The sequence below is a fragment of the Amblyomma mixtum genome, chromosome 2 (assembly GCF_055824585.1).
Source record: "Amblyomma mixtum isolate Tamu chromosome 2, ASM5582458v1, whole genome shotgun sequence".
Lineage (NCBI taxonomy): Eukaryota > Metazoa > Arthropoda > Arachnida > Ixodida > Ixodidae > Amblyomma > Amblyomma mixtum.
The window spans coordinates 26,243,912-26,270,387 of record NC_143013.1 but is presented as its reverse complement, the minus strand read 5'-3'; the positions used below and the strand labels follow the sequence as shown (position 1 = coordinate 26,270,387).

The window sequence follows — 26,476 nt, the reverse complement described above, 5'->3', positions numbered from 1 at the left end:
TGACGCTTGTCCGTCGACCCTTTCGCCAACGCAAGTCACGCGGTTCTCGTATGCGCCTGCCTGAGAGAAAAAAAAACGATGAGCAGTCAAACATTTAACGCCTAGATAAGACGAGGACCTCTGTAAAACTGTAGTATGATAAGGAATGACCGGCATCTAGAGAAATCAAAGGCGCTGCTATGGCCTCAGCTCGGGCACGTGCCGACTAGGATGATAACGCCATATGAGCAGCGGCGCGAGATTTGGCGAGAATTTTGCCTGTGCCTAGCAGAGCAAAGCGGCGGCGGCGGTGGCCCGACGCTATCCTCCCAATTCATGCTGGCCGTGCGAAACCGACCTTGCATAAAGAAGCTAATGAATTACCCCCCCCCCCCCCCCCCCTTTTAAAGCGGGGGGGGGGGGGGGGGGGACTGTTGCAGAACCCGGAATTTCTGTTCACCTACAGTGCCCGAAACCGGCGCTTGACAACGTTGTATTCGTGGTCGCCATTCGCCGGACCATCGGCTGCCAACATGGGATCTTCGCCATCGGTGGTGAAAGGACTTCTGCCACGGACTTGTCTTCGGAGTGCATTGACGTGACCACAGTCTTCTCAAAGCCTGCCGCCATATCAGCCGCAGGAGCAAGAAACGGTGTGTGCGACTACAGTCTGTCAGTTCCGCAGCTTATACGCCGCCGAATACGCGAGTGTTGTGGCTTTAAATTTGTCATTAGTGTGTAAATTGCATTGAACGCGGCGATGAAAATTCCTGTAGATGCGTATATACCGTCGTGCTTGTCCTCTGAAATACACAACAGGCGCAAATTCAGGAAGCACAGCTGCAAGCAGTTTGTGCACGGGGCCTCGACCTTATTGCTTTCACCTCTGCTTCCTAAATTTGCCCAGTGGTGTCTTTCAGAGCACGAACACGATCGGTCTTTGGGCGGTCTAGAAGTTGCGCGTCGGCCGCCTGTGCTGGCGGATTGTGTTTTTAGGAAACGGTTTGAAAGTCTAGGCTGGTGCTGACGCACAAGTTTTACGCAGCAGCGTATACAGCTCGTTCGGTCGATAAGCCGGGGCTGCGTAAAAACATCATATCATGCTAACCGTTGGTCGCACAATGTTCCGGATGGTGTCATACGGTTCAGGGTTTCGTGCAGCATAAACTGACTAGTTAAGTTAGAGCCTAGCTTGCGGCAGAGATTCCAACCGGTGACCTATGATCGGGGCCTGCGTAAAAACGTATCGTGGTAATTTGCGGTTCCAGTTACTGATAAATGATTGGTGTGTGATAGGCGATGACGACTCAGTTAAATCATTTTAATGACTTGATTATTTGATTAAAGGAATGAAAAAATTGAAAACCGGGGGTTGAAAGGCGTCAAGGTGCTCAGAATGAAAAGGCAATGCTTGATGGTGCTAGTTATGAAAATGTGCAGTGTACAACTGCTCGATCAATTAAGTTAAACCAACTGAAAAAGAAATGAAAAACGCGTTCAGAGGCGTCAAACTGCTCAGAATTGAAAACCTAATCCATTACGCTATCGCGTCACGCCCTTAACGAGGAGCTTAGGTGTCCTCTCAAATTTGCTTGCACTAATGTATGTGCTGAAGTTCAACACGTCATGTGGCCATGAATCGCGCTCAGCAAAAACTGATAAAAACACTAAAAAGTGGGCTTTTCACGCATAGTTATGCTGTTAACCTCTCGGTGAATGTTCATGTCTATAATCATCAGCCACAAAACAATAACAATATGCTTTATGTATGTAGATCCCATCAGACCTGACTGTAGCAATCCAAGAACTAGAAGACCTCTTCAAACAACTCGGAACCATACCTTGTGTTCAGGGGCTTTAATGCTCGCTCTTCTTTTTGAGAAAGTGATGGGACCGAGAGAAGAGGGCAAAAAATGAAAAATTTTATACGTTCCAATAATACATGCCTATTAAACAAAGGAAAGGCCACTTACTGTAGCCCAAGCTCGGGTAAAGTAAGCTGTCTTGATTTGGCTTTCACATCACCTTCAGTTTTTAATGATTTTATACGGGATATTTTCGACTGCCCTCTAGGAAGTGATCATTGCGTTGCAGTTATTAAGTTATCATCGTCAGCGCCTATCGTCCCAACCAGACCACAACGCTGGAAGTTCCATCGAGCTGATTGGTCGCTTTTTGCAACCCATGCCACATTAGACAAAGTATTTTGCAAAGAGCTCAGCACAGATGACATAAATGGAAAATTCACTACTTGCGTAATCTCTGCAACGAGGGATAGGTATCCCCCAAACTAAAGTGTTTGTCCAGAAAAAACAAAAAAAAACAGAAGGTGTGGCGGACTCAAGAATGCACAGCCGCAAAAAAGAAAAAAAAACAAAGCATGCGGTGTATTTCGTATGTATACCCCATGGCAGAGTTTTAAAAAAGCTAGAGCCAAAGCGCGCTACATTCGTCAAAACGCAGAAAAAAGCTCACGGCAGAATTATATTTCTTTTATCAGTAGTTCCGCCTTTTCAAAAAAGTTATGGGAGCAGGTCCGAAAATTTAATTCCGACTACTCAACTTTCACATTTCCTGTGCTGTTCAGATTACCTTATAAGAACAAGCATTGTGCATACCTTCCATATTCATATAGTTCCACAAACATGTCACACACGTACCAGCTTCGAGCTGACCACTTAAGGTTTCGGGCTCGAATGTTGGGAGGCAGCAGGAGCGAGACCTAGCTGCCACTGGAATGACGTGTCCCAAGTTGGCCCTAATCACCCATTAAAGGTTGTGCTTAGGATGCGAGCCGCTGGAATCACTGGGGGAAATTTCGCAGTGACTCAGGAACAGCTCGGCTCCACACGTCCCCAGCTGGCTGGACGACCGTTGTTAGCAGGTCGATGATGCTACGATCTTAGCGACCCTACCGCCATATATGGTGGATCTACCGTTCGGACACTATACCCATATTGCCTGAATGTTAGAGAGAACGCTCAACTCTGCCGTATACAAGGCAATGGTATGGACCGCTATAGCTGCCGGGCATGCAATCTTCTACCGATTGGCGCTCAGCCCTCTCGCCCAACGCTGTGTTCCGAGCGAAACCAGGGACAGTTCGGTGGTCCACTGCGACGCAACTCGTAATTGCCTCGCCTTATATCCCGCAAAGACTCCATGTGGAGGCGCCTTGTGCGCAACGGGGGTGAGCCGCCGAATTTTTTGGCTGCGTTTCACTGTGACGGGCACTGTGATGCGTAATGCACTGGGGACCGCCGTGCCCTATCGAATGTGGAGAACGGTCCTCGTTAAGCGGAGAATCCGGTGTCATGGTTTGCATCGCCAGCAAAGTAGCCTAGGTCACGTGAGGCTGTGACGTCATCACAACCTGCCCACTGTGGCAGGGCCCGCCGCGGTGGCTCAGTGGTTACGGCGCTCGGCTGCTGACCCGAAAGACGCGGGTTCGATCCCAGCCGCGGCGGCCGAATTTCGATGGAGGCGAAATTCTAGAGGCCCGTGTATGTGCGATGTCAGTGAACGTTAAAAAACCACAGGTGGTCAAAATTTCCGGAGCCCGTCACTACGGCGTCCCTTATAGCGTTAGTCGCTTTGGGACGTTAAACCCCAATAAACCTAACCCTAAACACTGTGGCAGGTGGCACTGCTGCTGGATCTCACAAGCCCCATCCATCGCAGCACCTGCCATCACTGGGTGGTGGGGTCGAGCGCTACCGCTGCACCACTGCGGTGGTAGTGGCATGAGGACTCCGAGCGATCTATGAATGTGAAGTACAGAATGACGTTCTGCATATATGGAACCAACCCTCTACGCTACCGTGTCCCCTTCAGTTTTCATTGGCCCTTCGGACCTTAAATTTTTTTGCGTCCTCCATTACGGCAACTCTCGGGCTCTTCTGCTCCCACCTCCTTCCCTTCCCTCACATCGCGGTTGAGGTGTCCACCGAGAAGTTCAACCGTTACTGCGCGATTTCCTTTCCTCAAATACCACGAAGTATGTTCACGCTGCCGTGTTCTGATAGAGGCGAAGCGCAAAAGGCGATGGGAATCTACGAAATGTGCTTTTGATTTCGGTTTCAGCTTTATCGTGCTCCGACATCGCACAACGCAGGAGTCTCGAGCATTACGACTGCATTGAAATTTTCCGATTTCGGGTCAGCATTGGAGCACAGTAACCTCAGATCCACGGCGGCGGCCGGAACGGTTGTGCTTTGCAGTTATTGTCAGTGGCTTTTCGTGAAGAATTTTCATGCAGACAAATATACATGCCGTTGGTATTATGGAATATATCCTTAGTGCTACGCACAATGGGTGTGCGAATAGTAGGTACTTTCCCCAAACCGAACTCGAGATAAGTTGTGTAGCCTTGCTACAGAATTTGCTATGAATCAGATATTTTGACGAGTATTCGGTACTTGTACGAATTCTCAGCGAGCAATCGTGACTAATACCGAAGCGCTGCTTTGGCAGTTGTAGCTGCATCTGTCCGAAGAAGGAACACTGATCCTTGTTATTTAACTAGCCTCCTAGTTAGTTCGTCTTAAATGTATTCTGATGTACTACGCCGATGACAATGATAAGCCGAAAAAAGCTCTCTTCTAGTTAAGAAAGCCTATTTCGAAAAATTATGTAAAGTGCTGACTTTAATGATGCAAGCGTTTTTTTTGTACATAAAAAACAGAAGTTGTGGTGGACTCAAGAATGCGCAGCCGCAAAAAAAAAACAAAGAAAACAAAGCATCGGGTGTATTTCGTATGTATACCCCATGGCATAGAACCTACGCATTTTTAAAAAAGCTAGAGAAAAGCGGGCTACATCCGTCGAAACGCCCAGAGAAACTCAAGGCAGAAATATATTTCTTTGACCAGTAGTTCGGCCGTTTCAAAGAAGTTATGGGAGCAGGTCCGTAAATTTAATTCCCGCTACTCAACTTTCAGACTTCCTCTGTTGTGAACCCCAGGTACTCTGATTACCTTGTAAGAAGTTTGTGCATACCTTCGACATTCATATGGGTCCACTAACATGTCACACACGTACCAGCTTCGAGCCGACTGCGTAAGGTTTCGGGCTCGTATGTTGGGAGGCAGCAGGAGCGAGACCTAGCTGCCGCTGGGATGACGTGTCCCAAGTTGGCCCTAATCGCCCATTAAAGGGTGCGCTTAGGGTGAGAGCAGCTGGAATCACTGGATGAAATTTGCCAGTGACTCAGGAGCAGCTCGGCTCCACATGTCGCCAGCTGGCTGGACGACTGTTGTTAGCAGATCGATGATGTTACGGGCTTAGCGACCATACCGCCATATATGGCGGGTCTACCGTTCGGACACTATACCCATATTGCCTGAATGTTAGGGAAAACGCTCAACGCTGCCGTATACAAGGCAATGGTATGGACCGCTATAGATGCCGGGCATGCAATCTGCTACCGATTGGCGCTCAGCCCTCTCGCCCAACGCTGTGTTCCGAGCGAAACCAGGGACAGTTCGGTGGTTCAGTGCGAGGCAACTCGTAATTGCCTCTCCTTATATCCCGCAAAGACTCCATGAGGAGGCGCCTTGTGCGCAACTGGGGTGAGCCGCCGAATTTTTTGGCTGCGTTTCGCTTTGAAGAGCATTGTGATGCGTAGTGCACTGGCGACCGCCGGGCCCTGTCGAAAGTGGAGAAGGGTCCTCGTTAAGTGGAGAATCCGGTGTCACGGTTTGCATCACCGGCAAAGCAGCCTGGGTCACGTGAGGCTGTGACGTCATCACAACCTGCCCGCTGTGGCAGGGCCCGCCGCGGTGGCACAGTGGTTACGGCGCTCGGCTGCTGACCCGAAAGACGCGGGTTCGATCCCGGCCGCGGCGGTAGAATTTCGATGGAGGCGAAATTCTAGAGGCCCATGTATGTGCGATGTCAGTGAACGTTAAAGAACCCCAGGTGGTCGAAATTTCCGGAGCCCTTCCCTACGGCTTCTCTCATAGCCTGAGTCGCTTTGGGACGTTAAACAACAATAAACCTAAGCCTAAACACTGTGGGAGGTGGCACTGCAGCTGGATCTCACAAATCCCATCCATTGCAGCACCTGCCATCGCTGGGTGGTGGGGCCGAGCGCTACCGCTGCACCACTGCGGTGGTAGTGGCATGAGGACTCCGGGCGATCTATTATTGTGAAGTACGTTGTTGTTGCGACTGGGAGAAGGATTATTTATTTATTTATTTATTTATTTACAATACTGCCAGTCTCAGTAAGAGACCGTAGCAGGTGGGCATCAGTACAATATAGAGTACAATACAGATAAATTACAAACAGATCAACAAAAATGAGAACTCTTACATAAGTGTTATATAACTGCTAGTAGGCAGGTTAGCAAACAATACCTTGAAAATTCAGAACTGAAACAAAAAGAAATCAAGTACAGCAGGAGTCGTTCATTCCAGCAAGCATGCTAGTATTTAAGTATTATACAATAGAAACTAGAAGGAAGCGAAAAAGAAGGTAACGGGTGGCAATAGGCATGCAATCATCCTTAAATATAACATGTCAAGAAATGTCGATAAGTAGCTGTTGGGCAGTATCTGGTAAAATGTAGGACTATTGATATTTTACTGATTCTTGTTACATTCTACTAATCTTGAGGTGAAGGAAGATAGTGAGTCCGACATGGTAATCGATGGATCGAGCTGATTCCATTCGCTGATGGCTAAAGGAAAGAAAGAATGCTTGAGTGTGTTCGTTCGGCATGAGTATTCCGTCAGCGTGTGCGCATGCTTGTGCCGGGATTGCCGTGACTGTGAGAAGGATGCATATTTAGTCACGTCTACACTGAAGGTGTTCTGTAATAATTGATATAAAAACTTCAAGCGGGATTCTTTTGCCCTAGATAATAGTGATGGAAGGCCAGATGATGCTGCAAGATCGGTAGGGGAGTCAGAGGGTTTGTATTTGTTATGAATGAACCTTAAAGCTTTTCGTTGCACTCTCTCAAGCCGAGTGATGTTAGTGATAGAATGCGGGAACCAAACAGTGCTTGCGTATTCCAAGATTGGCCTTACGAGGGTAGTGTAGGCAAAAAGCTTGGTATTTTGAGGGGCCAAACGTAAGCATCTTCTAAGGAAAAACAGTTTTCGCAAGGCAGCAGATGTAACATTGGCGATATGCGGGTCCCATCTTAGCTCAGAAGTTAAAGTTAACACTAGGTATTTATGTTCAGAGACCCTCGAAAGCGTTGAATCATTGATACTGTAGTCATAGTTATATGGCTGTTTTTTCCTGGTGACTGTCATGCAAACGGATTTTTTATTGTTTAACGTCATCTGCCAGGTGTTACACCATTCAACAATTTTGTGAAGAGAGCTGCTTGAAAAGGAAATCGCACGGGCCTGCCTACTGGCTCGAGCCGAGCCGCCACCGTTGCCACGTGCAGATAGTGGAGAGTTTAAAGATAAGAGGATTGATTGATTCATTAAAAACATCTTTATTTGTACAGTATTCTCAGAACATGTGAGTAGGTCGCCTAGTCCGGTAGTTCATTGGCTGCTGCTGCTGCGCTGGCCCTCCCCACCAGCCAGTGCTGACGATCAGGATCATCGCTGAGCAGAATAGCCTCCCACTGCTCCTCCGAGGGGTTGGGAATGGGGTCAACTAAGGGATTAAATTGGCATGCCCACACCATATGGTAGTGGTTAGCTACGTCTCCACAGTGTGAACCCTGCGGAGAGTATAGTGTAGGGTACCACTGGTGTAATTTAGCTGGTGTTGGGTATGTGTTGGTTCGTAGTCTCCTAAGGGCGTTCTCTTCTAACTTATTGAGGGATTTGTGTGGTGTAGGGTACTTCTTTCTGGCTGTTCTGTATGGCGCGAGATTGTCAGCATACACTGCTAAACCTATCAGGTCACGGCACCCTTCATGGTCATCATGGGGAGACGCCCGGTATAGAAGAGCTCGGGCGTGCCTGTGAGCGGCTTCGTTTCCTCCTGGTAGTTCCAGGTGACCGGGAAACCAGATGACTGAGGCCTGGTTGGGTGGATGCTTAGTCAGCAATGACAACCCTGACTTATGAATTAATCCGTAACTGAAGTTGCGACAGGCGTTCTGGGAATCAGTGAGCACAACGGCGTTGGGGTTAGATGCTACAGCTAATGCAATAGGTGCCTCCTCTGCGTGAGTGGGGTTAGATGTTTTCACCGAGGCGCAGTTCACCATCGACCCTGAAGGCGTTGAGACTACAATAGTCATGACTCCATTCTTTGGTCCTGCTGCGTCCACGTAAAGGGTGTTAGTTTGCTTGTACCATTTCTTCTGCAGGGCTTCCCCTCTTGCTTTCCTTCCCTCGATGTTATACGCGGGATGCATATTCCGCGGAATGGGGTGCACGTTGATGCGTCTTCTCACATCGCGTGGGACCTCTTTGGTCAATTGTATAGGGCTGATTAACACGGATCTTCTAGAGCAGTTCTCTGCCGGGTGTTGTAAGTGCGAGCCTATTGAGTTGTGAGAGCCATTGTGCTTAGGAAAGAGTGAAAGAAAAGAAAAGACGCGCGGCGCAGCAACAACCGCGTACGCCGAAGCGGACGCTGGCTGAAAAAAAAAACAGATAAGCGGCCGGAGCCGCGCTTCGTCACCACCTCCAGTACAGAATGATGTTCTCCATATATTGGAACCAACCCTCTACGCTACCGTGTCCCCTTCAGTTTTCATTGGCCCTTCTGACCTTAAATTTTTTTGCATCCTCCATTACGGCAACTCTAGAGCTCTTCTACTCCCGCCTCCTTCCCTTCCCTCACATCGCGGTTGAGGTGTCCACCGAGAAGTTCGACCGTTACTGCGCGATTTCCTTTCCACAAATACCACGAAGTATGTTCACGCTACCGCGTTCTGATAGAGGGCGCAAAATGCCATGGGAATCTACGAAATGTGCATTTGATTTCGGTTTTAGCTTCATCGCGCACCGACATCGCACAACACAGAGGTCTCGAGCATTACGCCTGCATTGAAGTTTTCCGATTTCGGGTCAGCATTGGAACACAGTAACGTCAGATCCACTGCGGCGGCCGGAACGGTCGTGCTTTGCAGTTATTGTCAGTGGCTTTTCATGAAGAATTTCCATGCAGACAAATATACATACCGTCGGTATTATGGAATATATCCTTAGTGCTACGCACAATGGGTGTGCAAATAGTAGGCACGTTCTCCAAACCGAACTGGAGAGAAGTTGTGTTCTACCGAATTTGCTATGAATCAGATATCTTGACGAGTGTTCGCTACTTGTACGAATTCTCAGAGAGCAATCGTGACAAATAGCGAAGCGCTGCTTTGGCAGTTGTAGCTGTATCTGTCCGAAGAAGAAACACTGATCCTTGTTACTTAAACCACCCTGCTAGTTAGTTCGTCTTAAATGTATTCTGATGTACTACACCGATGACAATGATATGCCGAAAAAAGCGTTCTTCTAGATAAGAAAGCCTATTTCTAAAAATTATGTAAAGTACTTACTTTAAAGATGCAAGCGTTTTTTATTTTTCCAAGTGAACTTGGACATGGGTTGCCCAGTTTGGCGTGCAAGAAATAGAGCGCATTTTTGCATTACAATTAACGGAATATAAATTGTCCAGAGAAAGTCCCGCGTACAGCTAGAAATCTTCTCGAACACGACATCTTGAGGTCTATTTGACGAGGCTTCGCCGCCGTATCCCTCCTCTAAACTTCTATCGGCACAGACATAGTTTAAATAAATTGGTAACTTGGTTTTTGAGAAAAGGAAATGACGCAGTATCTGCCTCACATATCTCGGCGGACACCTGAACCGCACCGTAATGGAAGGGAGGAAGGTGGGAGTGAAAGATGAAAGAGAGAAAGAGGTGCCGTAGTGGAAGTCTCCGGAAAAAAGTTCGACCACCTGCTACCTTGTAGCCACATCAAAGCTGAAAGAGAGCAAGAAGAAGCTATCCTTCGCAAAGCATACAAGATAGCCTTACATCTACCAAGGAACACGTCCAACGAGAAGCTAATGCAACTAGGGCTTAACAACACTTTTGAAGAGCTGAGTGAATGCCAAATAAAGGCACAACTTCGAAGACTCAGCGACGCAAGAACCGGAAGAGCACTTCTGACTAGGTTGGGTCGGGAGACGGAGAACCATCAGAACAACAGGGCAAACATACCAGACGCACTGAGAAGAAACATAAGCGTACAACCCATCCCCCGCAACATGGACCCAAACCTCCATGCCAGCAGGAGGAGAGCCAGGGCAGAACACTATGAAAAAACAATAGGGCACAGGGACAGCACGGTATACACCGACGCCTCCCCGTACTATGGTGAACGAGGAAATAAAATGGTGGCGGTAGTCGTCAACCACCAGGGAGAACAAATAACGAGCCTCACGGCCAGGGCATCAAATGTAGCAGAGGCGGAGGAGATAGCGATAGCCCTAGAAATGAGGGAGGGGGATAGAAAGGGGAGACCCCTGAATATCCTAACAGACTCACAAGAAGCGTGTCGAAACTACACAAAAGGAAGGGTAGGCAAAACGACACTCAGGATCCTCAGCGAGGGGACACCCTCGGGGAGGAGAGAGAAGGAAGGAATGAAGGGAAAACTTTATTTACACTAATGGTTTTTGCTGCGGTTTGGGGGCATCTTCAGAGACGTCTTGGTTCTACCCCCAGGAGCCTTCTCTGTCGAAGTCGTCCGCCTCTAATCAGTGGTCGGTTGCCCTCAGTCCAGGGCTCCGCTGGCCACTGCCGCCCATTGAGCTCGTTGTACCAGACCTTGTTGGTCTTCGCAGCGGTCGCTGGACAGCAGAGTCTCCCACTGCTCCGCACTCGAGTTTTGTATTTTGGCGACCATGTCTATGTTTTGGCAGGCCCATGTGATGTGGTATAGTGTAGGTTTTTCGTCGCACCAGGGACATTTGTTCGTGTATATCGTAGGGTGCATTATGTTTAGTATATGTAGGTTTGGGAAAGAGCCTGTTTGTAATTGTCTCCAAGTGACAGCTTCCTCTCTGCTGATAGATTTGTGCGGTGGGGGATATCGCATTCTTCTGCCTCTATAGTTTTGTAGTATGGCCGAGTATTCCCTGGGTGCTGGCGCGAGTTCCGCGGTCTCGTCGGAAGCTCGGAAAGTAATGTATCCTCGAGCTATCCTGTCGGCCTCTCGGTTCCCTGCCACCCCCGTGTGCCCCGGTACCCACACAATTTTGTGTCGGATCTTGTCGTTTTGTTCTTCCCGGTTTTTAATTCTGTCACTCGCTACGAGGAGTATACGGAGCGCGTGACGACCTATCCTGCCATTCATGTAATTTCGGCAGGCTGTTTGAGAGTCCGTAAGTATTGTTAGTGACCGCCCGGTTCTATAGCCCTCCGCCACCCCTAGAGCAACGGCTACTTCCTCGGACTCTGCAGCTGTGCAGCCTCGGAGAGACGAAACATAACATAATTTGGATACCAGGCCACGCGGGGGTCTGGGGCAACGAAAGGGCGGACGAACTAGCTCGAGGGCTTACTATCCGAGCTGGGGGGTCACAAGCCCCGGAGGAGCTCTGGACTAGCCTAGGGGCTGGGTACTCGAAACACTAAGTTTATACAGGGGGCTAAGATACAAATACCCCCCACCACACAAAGAGCTAAGCAAGGAAGAAGCCGCAAAATGGCGGAAGCTACAGACAGGCTCCTTCCCCAACTTATATATACTAAGCAAGATGTTCCCGACAATATACCGCGCCACATGCCCTTGGTGCGAAGCGAGGCCAACACTATACCACATAACATGGGAATGCGATAGAAACATATCGTTCCACAAACACGACACACCAAGTGCGGAGCAATGGGAGAGCCGGCTCACCAGCTGCGAGCTAGAGGCCCAAAGGGCACTCATAGCACACGCAAGCGAGGTGGCCAGACTCAGTGGAGCCCTGGACTAGGGGACCACCCAAGGCTAAGGAGGCAACCTCAAGACTTGAAGACGACCTCCACCGCAGGCTAAATCTTAGAAATCAATAAAGTTTCTACTCACTCACTCACTCGACCACCTGGGGATCTTTAAAGTGCACTGACATCGCACAGCACACGGGCGCCTTTTGCGTTACGCCTTCATCGAAATGCGGACGCCTCGGTCGGGTTCGAAGCAAGGTACTCCGGCTCGGTAGGCGAGCGCCTTAACCACTGAGCCACCGCGGCGGGTATCTTCCTTTTGCGCATTTCGCCGTAAACCTCATTATGTTTATCATTTTCGGCTCTATTGCCGCCGCATTACCTCTTTTTATAAGATGGTTGTTGGAGGAGCCCTTGCAGCATTAGACCCTCTTTTGAGCTGTCCGCTCTTGCCGTCATTTGGCGCCACCACACTTGGTTTCAGCCGCAGATCTCTTTGTTCTGCTGTCCAAAATTTCTTGCTGGAATCTCATTGGCTGCCTTGCTAAATTTTTCTAATATCGCCTTTTCTGTCTTTATTGTTGCATTTTTAATTAGTTTTTCTTTTTCCTTTTCAGTCTGTAGACTGAAAAATTTATGCAGTCTATAGACTATCCACAGATTATTGCTTATAAAGTCTATTGGCTTTCAGTAGACAATTTTTATAGACAAGCCTGAAGGCAATACAAACCATGTAGACAGTTTATAGCCAGTCTATAGATTTATGGCCATACACTTTTAGAGACTTTGTCTACATACAGTCTGTAGTCTAGGCATAGACAAAACGATGTGTCTGCTATAGGAAGGCTACAGAGTCTACAAGAAGTCTATAGACAGTCTATAGACCACTTTTATAAGGGTATGCCCAACTTGAACTAGGACCCAACGGTGTTTCAGTCCCGCGTGCGTTATCATGTGCCTTTTTTTTTCTTGGCCGCGTAAACGGACAGCTAGATAGCTATCTACACCTCCCGATTGTTGGCCACTCCCACACTGTGAGTGTATGCCATGTGTTATTAGATGAACGACAACAACGTCCTCGTGCTGTTTTCTAGTGCGTTCGTATCCGCTATGCACCCTGGCCAATACTCCGCCGTGGGTATGTGCCATTAAGCCCGAGGACATCATCATCATCATCTCGCGGGCTCTGCCTCAATACCGAACACGGGCGCGCGACTCGAAGTCTCGTGCCGACCAGTGAAGAAAACATCGCCCTGTGGACGTCCGCAGTTGGCATCTTTTCGCAGGATTTGGCATGGAGCTATTCTGTCCGCATCCCAGATTATATCCCCATATACTTTGCGGAATGTTTTGCTCTTGGAATGGCCCTGCACAAAATTCCGTGTCATGTATCTCACGTTATCATCCTGGCTGATTGTTTGTCAGTTTTAGTCTCCCTTGAAACTTCCCAAAAAGATTTTTTGTGCCGCTTCCTGCGATTTTTTGTCCCGTCCACTTTAAAGGAGGTCCGTTTTGTCTGGGTTCCTGGTCATGCAGGCATTCATTCCAACGAGGTGGCTGATTATTTAGCAAGGTCAGCTCGACGGGCCAGTAACGCATCCTGTCCCGAATTTCAGTCTGCTGGCGATCTCCAGGTTTCAGCGGTTCCAACACATATCAGCCAGGTTACGCGATCCCTTACTAAATACTACTGATTATCAGCACTTATAGCGTATAAATGGAACGTCCGTTCGTGTAAAACCAGGCAGTGTGAGGTATCAATGACGCGTTTGCGGTGCAGGATTCCCAGTTTAAATTTATACCTATGCAGATGTGGGTGGTCACAGACAAACCTATGTGACTCATGCGGGGACGTTGAATCTGTGGACCATTTCCTGCTCTACTGTCCAAAGTTCGCACTTCAGAGAAAGATTTACCTGGAGGTCCCTCTCTCCAGGTTAGGGCTCCCGTTATTTCTGCCAGTGTTGTTATCGTTCGGAGCGAGCGCCAAAGGATTTGCATTGGGTTCAATTTGTGGGAATCTCCATGATTACATAATTGCAACTGGTAGGTTGATTTGCTAACTCCTTTAAAAGGCTCGGAGTTTTTTTTATTATTATTATTATTCTCGCCAAAATGTTCTTTCTTATTTCACTTCAAATATTCTTCTGTCGTTTTTCATGAATACATTTTTCAAAATTCACGTTTGGCTCCGATATTTTGTCGTAATCCTATGAAAATTCCCTTATGTATACCACTATACCTTGGCCAATCCCCCCACGTGGGTATGTGCCATTATAAAGAGGTGAAGAAGAAGAAGAAGTCCGCTTTACGAAGGACGCAGATTTAGTTTGTTTAATCAGTAAATTAAGTCCAGATTTAATTGCTCTTCAGGAAACATGGCTCACTAAAGATTCTAGGTTCAATTTACAAGATTATCGCTCTTTCAGGCTTGACCGGCCCTCAAGAGGTGGTGGGTTGCTATTGTTCGTATCCACAAAATTTTGCCACAGGGCAACTGTGTCATTTCATTATATGGACAGGCAGTGCGAAATTCAGGCACTTGATCTCAATATTCCTGGATATCAGCCACTCACTCTGGCTAATGTATATTTTCCAACAGGTGTGCATGACGTTCGGCCTCTTGACTCGTTTTTATCTAGTTGCAGGAAACAGGTTTTAATTGTTGGAGACTTCAACTCGCATCATGTTTCGTGGGGGTTTCGAACAGATCGCTGCGGTACGCTCTTATGGGACTGGGCTTGTGTAAATAACCTCATCTGTTTAAATTCGGGTCTCCCCACATTTGTCCGTGGTCAGTCTCGCTCAGCGTTAGACCTGTCATTTTCTTCCCCCGGAATAACTGTGTCCTCTTGGGCGCCAGTTGACTATGCCTCCAATAGTGATCACCTTCCGATTAGCTTCCAAGTTATGTGCCAGTTGACCTCTCCTAACAGCACACGGCGCACATTCATAAATTACGACAGTTTTCAAAATGCCCTCAAAGCAGACCTTCAGGAATTATCTCATTCCAACAGTGGAGATAATGCCATCCGCATTTGTTCAATTTTGGATGGAGCTCGTAAAAAATCGGAGTTCTTGGTTCCGGCACATAAGGGAACATCACCGTGCCTTTGGTGGAACGCAGAGTGCGCTCGAGATTATAGGCGCCGAAAGGCTGCTTGGAAGAAACTTCTCCACAATCAGTGTCCCAAAAACTGGATCGATTATAAGTTCGTTGCAGCTACGTTCAAGCGCACCATATCTCGTGCAAAGGAGTTGCACGATACTGAACGCTACGAATTCCTTTCAAAATCTGGAAATAGGCGCGCTTTATTCAATTACCTAAGATCCAGGAAACTAATCTCGTCCGCCATGAACTCTGTCTCCCTAGTTCAGTCACCGGCTGAACTTGCACAGTCCCTGGAAGAGATAGGCAGAGGCCTTGAGCGACGGTTTACGGCTCTTCTTCCTTCTCCTCAGAGATTTCTTGCCACTTTGGACGATTTCGAGGAGGTCACCCTCACTGAGCTGTCGAACACTGTATCCCGCCTCCCACCCGCGGCCCCTGGCCCTGATGGTGTGACTTCTTCTATGATTAAAATTTTGTTCGAGGAATCTCCCACCGACTTACTGGCACTTATAAATTACTCTCTTAAGGGGCCATGGATTACAAATGAGTGGCGTCTAGCAAAGATTATCCCGTTGCTTAAAAAGCAGGGAGATGGTTATGTGTTAGACAATATAAGGCCAATTTCTTTAACTTCGAATCTCGTTAAGTTAATTGAGAGGGTGTTGCATGGCAGAATAATGTCTTTTATTTCAGAGACTGGGTTGTTGAACCCTTGCCAGATTGGTTTCAGACCAGGATGCTCTATATGGTGTGCCCATACCGATCTGGAGAGCCGCATACAGTTAGCTCGTCGCCGAAACCAATACGAAGCGCTTGTTACTTTAGATGTATCTAAAGCTTATGACAGCGTTGATCACAGGACGCTCTTGCAAAGACTACAGGCAGTAGGACTTCCGAGATACTTTGTGGCTTGGGTTGCTGAATTCCTTGCTGACAGGGAATTTTACTGCGTCCAGAACGGTGTTTCATCAAGCAAATTTCGACAAGCGAGAGGAGTGCCCCAAGGGGCGGTCCTCTCCCCTGTACTTTTCAACATCTTACTCAGCAGTATTCCCTGCAGTCCTCAGGTGTCCACCTATGTGTATGCTGATGACATCGCCTTTTTTGCTTCAGAGAACGACATTTCCTCTTTGTACCAGTCCTTACAGTCCTACCTGAATGTCCTAGACCAATGGTTAGGAGACATTAATCTGTCCCTTAATGTCAATAAATGTGCTTTATTGGTTTTTCCGCTCTCTCGTCCAGTTAATATCTCTATTGTTTACAGGAGCCATGTAATTCCTCAAGTGCAAAATGTCAAATACCTCGGAGTAATTTATGATATTTCTCTTTCCTAGGGGGCCCATATCGAGCAGATCACTGCGAAAGGAGTCCGAGCAGTCGGTATGCTGCGCAGGCTGAGCAGTGTTCGTTCTGGCATGAGAAGGCACTCACTTCTTATGATTTATAGAATGTACGTCCGTCCAGTCTTAGAGTTCGGCTGTGTTTTATTCTCTGGTGCGCCAGCGTATAAACTTCGCCCCTTGATTCTCTTGAAGCTAGAGGCGTTGCGCCTTTGTTTGGGCCTTCCAAAATTTGTGGCGAACTCCGTTTTGTACCTGGAAGCGCGTATTCCATCATTGACTTCTAGGTTTCGGCTCTTAACGGTGAAAACGTTCGTAAGAATGTGCGATTCTTCGCTTCATGCCTCCAATTTGATCTTCCTTCGTCAGCCTCGGCCATTTTTCAACGAATCCTGGTCTCGTTTCCGTACCCCTCAGATATGTTTTGTGCAATCCCTCCTTGACCCCTTAAACGTCCGCATTTCGGACATCCGTCCGGTGTGCGCCAACTCTTCATCTATTCAGATTGTCTTCGATGACATCTTTCCAAAACATGCAAAGTTAATGCCTTTTTATTTGCTCAGCGGTTTATTGCAGGATTACCTGCTGTGCTTTAAATCTCATGTGCTCATAGCGACAGACGCCTCACAGTGTGAAGAAAAGGCCGGTGTTGGCATTTTCTCCATCTCCCTTGACTGGTCATTCTCACTCCGTCTTCCCGATTACACCCCTATTTATTTGGCCGAAATTCTAGCAGTAGTCTTAGCATTGCGCAAATTAAACAGCTCCTTGTCTTCTGTCATAATTATGACAGATTCATTATCGTTGTGTTCCTCTCTCACCGGGCCTCCAACATCTCAGGCACTTCGGTTACTCAAATGCTTGGTTCCGCCCCACGTGTGTTCATTACGATTGGTCTGGGTGCCTGGGCACAGAGGAATCCATTTGAATGAGGTTGCCGATACCCTGGCGAAGGCATCTCTTCAAGGCCCAGTTGTATCTGTGCTTCCACCCAGCGCATATATTACGGCGGCCAGGTTTCGCAGGTATCTGCTCTTGAAAGAATTCGCAGCATCAGCTCTGACCTCCTCTCCCGAATTCCGGCATCTACTTTACCCGTGGTGCAGTAAAGGATGGCGATCACGCAAGCTTGAGGTTTCCTTCACGCGTCTACGTTGTCGCGTGCCTCACTTAAACTTCTACCTTTATAGATCTGGTCTGGCGGTCTCCCCATCGTGCCCGTTTTGCGGAGAACCCGAAACGATAGATCATTTCTTGTTGACCTGCCGCCGTTTCTCATCTTTACGGAGCCGCCTGCTGGAGCTTCCATTACGACAGCTTGGTCTAAGTCTGTCAGCCGGGGTTGCTCTGTCTCTTGGCGCTTCCTCCCTTGGGCACAGCAACTGGAGTGTGCTCTCCGCCATGCAAAACTTCCTTACAGACACTAAACGGCTGCCGTCTTAAGCTCTGCTCTTTCTCATGATCAATATTTCTCTGGAACGAAAGCTTTCTGAAACGTGGAATATTTAGCCCCGTTCTCTATTTCAGTCACCGATCTCACAGCATTTGTTCAGCCTATTTCAATTACACATCTGAGAACCTTTCATTTATTTCCTAATTGCTATTATTATCATAATTATTTTATTTTCACCACCATTATTTTCTTGTTTAACATTTTGTGCACCTATCAGATGCCGCCTGTGTCTTGGCCAATCCCCCGCAGTGGGTACGCGCCATTATCTAGAGGACAACAACAACAACAACAACGACGCAGGGATAGGGTTACTGGGCCGTGAGTCTAGTCACGAACCGGAACTTGACCAGGTCAGTATGTCGACCTCGCGAACATTGGCCCGCTTAGTGCAGGGTATACCTTCACGACGCCAGAGCCGCTGTAGCCAAGCTTTGAGCGTATTGTTTTTGTGGGTGGGCTCCGCCATCCGACCTTCTCGATCCTGCTCATGCTGAACCCGTATAAAGCACAATGGGATTCATTGGGAAAGTACGTATCCTGTGCACGTCCCCAGTGCATGCGGACCTGGAAGGCCGAATTTTTGGTGTGAGAGCACTTAGGCCGCCGCGGTGGCTCAGTGGTTATTGCGCTCGGCTGCTGACCTGAAGGACGCGGGTTCGATCCCGACCGCAGTGGTCGAATTTTGACGGAGGCGAAATTCTAGATGTCCGTGCACTGTGCGATGTCAGTACACGTTAAAGAACCCCAGGTGGTCGAAATTTCCGGAGCCCTTCCCCACGGTGCCTCTCATAGCCTTAGTCGCTTCGGGACTTTAAACCCGCATCAACCATCAACCATTTATCGAGTACTTGTTATGTTGTTATCAGTAGTTTTGCGGCTCTGTGGAATTCTCGACAGCATAATCTTGAGCGGTTGAGTTTCTTTGGAGGAGAAATTCTAGATGTCCGTGCACTGTGCGATGTCAGTACACGTTAAAGGGCAATTTCCTCACTGGCGTCCCAGAACCCTCCTCGCAGCGCCGCCCCTCCTCCTCCTGTTTTTCTCCCTTCTCCTCTTTTTTTCTTTCACGGCTGTTGCGCTCTTCGGTCTATTCCTCCGGCGAGTCTGCCTCCGCGCACCGCCGCCGCGAATCTGCGCGTTTTCTGGACCACGCGGTCTGTGTTCTTTAATATTTTTCATGTTTTATAGTTTAATTTCTTTATTATTTTGTTTCTTTTCATATTTGCATTTTTTATTTGTTTTCTTTCACTCACGAAACCCGTGCGTTCACTAGATGTGCCTTTTCTCTAATATTTTTCGTGTTTTATGATCTAATTTCTTATATTTTTGTTTATTTTCATACTCGCAATTTTTTCATTTGTTTTATTTCACTCACGAAACCCGCGCGCTCACTAGATCTGCCTTTACTCTTGCTCAAACCGTGTTCGTTGCTCAATGGCAGCGACTACCTTTGAAGTGCCAAACGCCCTGGTTCGATTCCCAGTCTCAATAAAGTGTTTTTTTTTTCTTCGCCGGAACTCGAACGCACTTGCTAGCATTCCCTGCTCACGACAGTATGAGGCATTAAAGGATTTCGCCTAATAGAGCGATTCTGCTCGTATTTTCTTTCACAGCTGTTCTGCTCCTGGCGAGCTTCTAGGGCGGCCGGCTCGCGCACTACCTGGTCTTCTTCCGTGATATTCTCTCGTATTAAGGCCGATTCACACGACAGACCGTTCGTCCGGCCTTTACCGAGACAAACGAAGGGAATACGCACCCCCCGCTCCGTCCCTCACCATAGCGCAGGCTGCACATTGGCGACAACTACAAACCCGGACTGCTCTAATACCCAATACTGCTGCATGCCCGATACCCAGACCAATTCTCGGCATCATGCAAACTTTTGCGGCAAACCAGGCGCCCCTACGATTTACATCATTGGCAATAAACGTTTCCGCCACCACCTACGTGTTCATGCGTCAGCACATTGAGAGGCGCGCTGACCAGGCCGCGGTCCAGAAGACGCGCAGATTCGCGGCGGCGGTGCGCGGAGGCAGACTCGCCGGAGGAATAGACCGAAGAGCGCAACAGCCGTGAAAGAAAAAAAGAGGAGAATGGAGAAAAACAGGAGGAGGAGGGGCGGCGCTGCGAGGAGGGTTCTGGGACGCCAGCGAGGAAATTGCCCGTTAAAGAACCCCAGGTGGTCGAAATTTCCGGAGCCCTTCCCCACGGTGCCTCTCATAGCCTTAGTCGCTTCGGGACTTTAAACCCGCATCAACCATCAACCATTTATCGAGTACTTGTTATGTTGTTATCAGTAGTTTTGCGGCTCTGTGGAATTCTCGACAGCATAATCTTGAGCGGTTGAGTTTCTTTGGAGGAGAAATTCTAGAGGCCCGTGTACTGTGCGATGTCAGTGCACGTTAAAGAACCCCAGGTGGTCGAAATTTCCGGAGCCCTCCATTACGGCGTCTCTCATAGCCTTAGTTGCTTTGGGACGTTAAACCCCATAAACCAACCAACCATAATCTTGAGCAAAGGATGCGAGGAAATTCTGGACCGGTATGCTGCATACGTCTCTACAGGAAGACTTGACCCTCTAAAATCTTCTTTTATCGAGATGCATTATGAAAGATCCAGCTCAAAAACACGGAACGTTAGTAAAGGACACGACGCGCAAGTTAGTGCGCTTTCTGCGTTAGTCTATCTTTTTGTGCGCTGTGTGTTAGTCCTCTTGTTCGTCGTGTCCTATGTGTTGTTCTATCTTTTTGCGCGCTGTGTTATTACCAACTTGCCCAACGTGTTGTAAGTTACCGATCTTTTCGGGACATTAATCAGCACTGCCTGTGCCCCCCCCCCCCCCCCCCCCCCCCCCTTTCCACACAAATTTCATTTAAACTGTTGCTCTCAATAGACTCAGCGGCCGTGTTGTGCTCCTTTTGAGGACGAACGCTCGTCGTTCCAATTAAAAGCCGCATTTCGGTAGAGGTGAAATCGAAAACAGTGCGCTGAAGCTTCGTTTGCGGCATATGTCGTCTCAGGAATTGGTCGGCAGTCCAGCATTACGTCGTTGCTCTTTGCGAGTGTGTGACTTCGGAACGTAGGAATTCTGAACGCTTGTTATATTTTTTTACCAAATGCTGTACTCCTTTGCGTTTGTTCACTACGAAGCTACACTACCTCCTCAAGCCTTCTACCTCACAGCATCTTAGACATTTTATTACCTGTCCATCGAACTCTCTCTTCTGTCCTTCTGTCCTGTTCAACTTCCTTGCGCACGTCGAGTCGTCGTTCTGCTATGTTCTGTACCGTGAAACCCCAGTGGGTCCGGTTTCTCCTGATAATGGAAAGTGATCTGAACTTCTGAAGCCAAATTTACGAATGTCGTATAGAGAAATTCGAATAACATCATCAGTTCCCGCTTTTCTTCATGGCTACTGTGGTGTGGCGAAGGCCCCGAAGGAACGGAGACGAGGCTCATTGCTCGAGTGGAAGACAAAAGACTCTTTCTTTGACGAGGACGCCGATAGTTGTCATTTTTGGCCACATAACAGTCAAAATCATCATCATCAGCCTGTCTACGCCCACTGCAGGACAAAGGCCTTCCTCATGCCTCTCCAATTAACGCTGTCTTGTGACAGCTGCGGCCACCCTATCCTAGCAAACTTATTAATCTCACCCGCCCACCTAACTTTCTGCCGACCCCTGCTACGCTTCTGTACGCCTGGAGTCCACTCCGCTACCCTTAAAGACCAGCGGTTAATCTTGCCTTCGCATTACATGCCCTGCTCAAGCCCATTTCTTCCTCTTGATTTCGACTACGATGTCCTTAACTCGTGTTAAGGACACATCTACACTGATCTACAGAGAGAAGTCACAAAAGAATACACTAAACTGAAACCAAAACCACATATACAACAACTACCATGTCTCGGCTTTCCCTACCCATTGCCAGTAATGGGCTAGGCTTCGCGCGGTTGCCGCTAAAATAGTGCGTAGCGCTCTTATCAATTGAACGTGGGCATGATTTACCTTCTGCGCAGCCCAACGTGCCTCGCCTTTCGGCCCACCCTCTGACAGAGTGGGTCGTGGATGGAACTGTTCCGGGGCAAAGTGCTGTTGACGAAGGACGGCACCAGCATCTCGGCCGACGCGGCCCTGCGCAACAAGCGGATCGTCTGCCTCTACTTCTCGGCCCAGTGGTGTCCGCCGTGCTGCTCCTTCACGCCCCTGCTGGCCCAGGCATACCGGGAAGCCAAGCAACTCGGACTCCCTGTCGAGGTACGTGTATGCGCGCCCGAAAGCTTAACTGCGCCGCACGTCTTGGGCTCAGGTTGGTAACTTGGTGACAATCAGTGAAAACGACGCAACTAAAGACGAAGATTAGTAAGGTGTGGGTTTGGGCTAGTTAGTAATCCAATCCGTGGCACAAAATGCGCATAAAACGCAAGGACGAGTATAGCGTTATTGGTAAATCACCAGGCCATATGACAAGCGCAGTTATGGTGGCGGCAGAAGTGGTACTCCAGGGGAACAAGTGCTTGAACGCTTCCTCAGAGTCCCGGTCCAATTCGTCTCAAGCGGTCACGATGCATTTGGGTTAGGCCTACATTGCATGTGAACATATAGGCTGCCCTTTTGTGCCTGGACTTGCCGTTCCTCCCCAGTGAATTGTTGTATTAGCAGCGCCACCTGAAGGGTTAGTTTTTGTATCCCTCGTTCAATCTGCAACGAAAGGCAGCTAGGATTGGAGCACCACATACCGCCAAGTTCCTTTCGGCCTGGTAGGCATTCGATGCAAAATCGGCACGGCTTCCGTTCAGCGGGTAGCTATACTGGTGCGGGCAAGGACCCGTGAAGATTGAAGGCCAAGTGAATGATCGCTATTGAAACTAGTTAGCTAGTAGCTTGCGCTGATACCCGCCATGTTGCTGGAGCAAAGAGCAATGCACAAGATTGCGCTTATTATCGAGCCGTGCACCACCGTGGTTAGCAATAGTTCAGTGGTTAGCAAGGCGTTAAGAGCAACACCGGTGTAAAAGACACGTGGCTGCTCGGTGGGAATTGGCGTGGTTTCGACGCGGCAGGCAGCCAACGGGAGACTGTTCTCACCAACGCAGGTCGTGTTCCTCTCGCAGAACCGAACTGCGGAGGAAATGCGGGACGACCTGAAGAACCACCACGCAGAATGGCTTTCGCTTCCCTTCGGCGATAATCTGCAGTTGTGAGTGACGCGCTGCTCAATGTTTTTTAATGTAAAATACATCGTTGGTCATGAAACTCGCCCATTGACTGGAGGAAAGTGACGTCACCAGACCGGAAGTTCCGTCACTTGCGGTAAAGGCATAAACCGTTTCTAATATGCTATCGTATTACCAACATAACATGTTAGGTTTTTTTCGCACTCATTATTTGTGACTCCGAATATGCACGGGCTAATTAATTAGTCACTGAAGAATGACCATTTTGGCTTACGGACCCGTCGCGGTGACTCAGTGACTAGAGCTCTCGACTACCGATCCATAGGACCCGTTCGACCCCGGCAGCGTCGTCTGCGTTTCGATGGCGGCGAAACGCAAGAGGCGCCCGTGTGCCGTGCGATGCCAGTGCACGTTCAAGATCCCCAGGCGGTCGAAATTATAAGTTTCGTTATCAGGAAATGAGTGGTGCAGTGACTGTCTCACATATCTCGGTGGACACCTCAACCGTGCCGTGAGGGAAAGAAGGAAGATGGGAGTGAAAGAAGATGTGTCGCAGTTAGAATGCTCCGGAATAATCTTGAAAACAGGGACCCCCCCCCCCTTAGTTTTTGTGAGGGCCGGCCCTTAAGAGTCGGACCAGTCATAGGTCTCTGTACCAATAAGAGCCTTTTATCATCATCATCGGGGACCCAGAACGATTGTTTTTTGCCTGTCTGTGTCTGTTCCTTCTGGCCGGCAGGCCAGGAGTTTGTTTTCTATGAGGCTACCCTTATTGTTTTGGATGGCTCGACTGGCTGCTTGTGAGTCTGATACTACCCAGTAACTGTTTCGTCTTCTGTTGACTTCCGAGATTGCTAGGGCTATCGCCACCTTTTCCGCCGTCCGGATGCATTTGGTTGCTATAGTAACTCCGTATATCTACTGCGGCCGCCTCTCTGCCCTTATACCTCAATGCATCCACGTACCCGCCGCGGTGGCGCAGTGGTTACGGCGCTCGGCTGTTGATCCGAAAGACGCGGGCTCGATCCCGGCCGCGGCGGCTGAATTTCGATGAAGGCGAAATTCCAGAGGCCCGTGTACTGCGCGATGTCAGTGCACGTTAAAGAACCCCAGGTGGTCGAAATTTCCAGAGCCCTTTACTACGGCGTCCCTCATAGCCTGAGTCGCTTTGGGACGTTAAACCCCCATAAACCAAACCAAACCAAACCAAAGCATCCACGTACATCACAAACTGGGCCTTTTTTAGATGTTGTCCAAGATTTTAGCTCTGTGGCATTACTTCAGCCCTCGTGGTTTGCCGGGTCGATACTCCTGAGCAGCGGTCTAACCACGAAGGTGTCTGATTTCTGGAGCGATGTTTGTGGTTTGATTGCTATGGTCTTCTATAGGTTGAGAAGTCTGAGTTTAGTGAGGAGAGTGCGGCCCGTCCTGATCCGTTTAAGTCTCCTGATCTGGGAGTCGAGCAGATAGATTTTTTACGTTCTTCGAAAGCGCAGTAGAATCCCAGACCGTCCAAGTACTTCCTCTCTGAGACGCATGGGGTTAATCTTAACGCGATGTTATGAAGCACTTGTGGTAATCTTAACGCCAGTCTAGAGGCCTTTCTAATTAGCGCGTTTATTTTTCCGTTCCGTCATGATTGATATCTGTTACGGGTGGTGGTGGTGTGACACTTTTATTAGAAAATCCTTTCTATTGGGCGTTCAATAGGTCCTGAGCCAAGGCGACGAGGACGCGTTGCAGCTTGAGATCTAGGGAGGCGAGCCAGATGAGCCACGGTTGGGGGGGGGGGGGAGGGGGGGGGGAAGGATAGGCGGGGGACTGGAAGGCTGCGTGGCACTGAGTAAGGCAGTGCTCTATGGCCGCTTATGTGTGTGGACAGTTTGGGAACTGAGTTGTGGAAGTGCGCCGGTATAGATAAAGTTTGGCTGGTGTACGTAGAAGATTAAACTGTATTCGGCGAAGAATGCGAGCCACACGGATCGATAAGGATTGGTGTGGTGGCGGTAAATCAGCTAAGTCCAATTTTCGCTGCGTGCAGTATTCGTCGACAGTGTGTTTGTAAGCCCTGACCGCCTGCTCCTTCGGTGGACTCGTCCATGGGATCCCCGGCGCCCGGTGTATAGTATCGCAGGCAAGCTGGTGAGCCAGCTCATTGTTACGGGAGAGGGTAGTTGAGGTGCGGTATGATGGACGCTGTCATTATCCGAATAGCCTCTTTCCTTATCATTATCCGCCTTATTAACGCGGCCGCCACGGTCGGGTTCGAACTCAGTAGGCGAGCGATTGGAAGGAGTTTGTGCATAAAGGTACAAATGTAGCCAGGATATGTGCATCTTATACACGTGTATAAAAACTGTCTCGGGACAGAGTAATGGACGCGAAGTTACTTTGTTCGCAGGACGCTGAAGACTCGCTACAAGGTGGCGGGCATACCAACGCTGGTGGTTCTGAAGGCGGACGGGGCGCTCATCTGCGCCAACGTAAGGCCCGACGTCCAGACCAAAGGCAGCCAGGCCTTCAAGGACTGGCTCACTTGCATATGAACAAACTCGTCAAACAAATGCAACAATTAGCGCGCTTACTTGGGACCAACGCGTTCAACGTGCCCGCGAACATTGCGTAAGGTGTAATGAAATGCGTTGCGTCACCTGTATATCAACAGAGCAGATGTACATGCAATGACGCAACTGGGTGACGCGTTATGTACACCTTGTATTTGGCAAGTATAGTAAACAGCATAAAAACAGCACTTTTTCCTGTACGTCATCCGGGTTTTAACGTACAAAACTCGCGAAGCCTGCATAGTGGTAGAACTTTTCCTAGGTTTCTGCGAAAGCTTACAGTCGCAATCTTTGTACCCAGTACTATCGAATGTGCTTGTGTACGCATTTTTCATATCCATTTGCACAGCTCGACACTGGCTTTTGTATACCTATAATATATTTTACGTGTTTTGCGATAAAATGTCTGGGTGTCGGTCTTTTATCTGTATGTACATCGCTGATAAATGTGTTTAAAATGTGCCCATAATGTTGAATAAACAAACGTTGCCGCATAAAATCAGCAGTCTGAAACTTCGTCACAGCGCATTTTTAATGTTCGGAAGGCGTACGAGGCTAGCAGACGTTAAAAATAAAAAAAAAGTCTTGAGTTCAACGTGGCTTGATCCTAGTTACAGCTCTATTAAGCATGGCCTCCATTGTCTGAAACCAAATTCCATGGTCAAAGGTCAAGGCCAGGTACCAAGTGGTCAGTCATGTGATCACGTGGTCATACTACCGTAGCTTGGGCCATACCACCACGCAGTCAAGTTCGGTTTGACCTTGTGACGCATTGAAGGTCGTTGTCTTATCCACATTGAAATCGGAAGCTGCACCCCAAGGAGCAGAGTTCCCACTCTAAAACGCAGTGTGTGTGTGGTTCCTTGTGCGTGTTTGCTACACTAATTTATCCACCTTCTTAGAGCGAAGACAGCGTAGATGAAACAAAAAAAAAAAATGACGCGCGATGATCAAACATCTAATGCGACAATTCTGATGGGTGATGTTG

At 48.6% G+C, this 26,476-nt stretch overlaps 1 protein-coding gene across 2 annotated transcripts; it reads left to right on the top strand.

Moving 5' to 3' along the window:
- Positions 1-410: 410 nt before the first annotated feature.
- Positions 411-25,933, top strand: LOC149358748 (nucleoredoxin-like protein 2). 2 transcript variants are annotated; one of them, XM_089568899.1, is made up of 4 exons: positions 411-632; positions 21,767-22,004; positions 22,862-22,947; positions 25,326-25,933. In XM_089568899.1, exons 2-4 carry the CDS (start codon positions 21,816-21,818, stop codon positions 25,468-25,470), a joined length of 420 nt encoding a protein of 139 aa, XP_089425025.1. In that variant the 5' UTR covers positions 411-632; positions 21,767-21,815; the 3' UTR covers positions 25,471-25,933. The 2 variants fall into 2 exon arrangements, with proteins under 2 accessions (XP_089425025.1, XP_089425024.1); XM_089568898.1 differs by having other exon boundaries at positions 22,844-22,947; positions 25,326-25,929.
- The last annotated feature ends 543 nt before the right edge of the window (positions 25,934-26,476 follow it).

Coding starts and splice junctions, on each gene's coding strand:
- LOC149358748 (XM_089568898.1), top strand. CDS start 21,816: ATGGAACTGTTCCGGGGCAAAGTGCTGTTGACGAAGGACGGCACCAGC. Junction 22,005..22,843: donor AACTCGGACTCCCTGTCGAG/GTACGTGTATGC, acceptor TCACCAACGCAG/GTCGTGTTCCTCTCGCAGAA. Junction 22,948..25,325: donor TTCGGCGATAATCTGCAGTT/GTGAGTGACGCG, acceptor CTTTGTTCGCAG/GACGCTGAAGACTCGCTACA.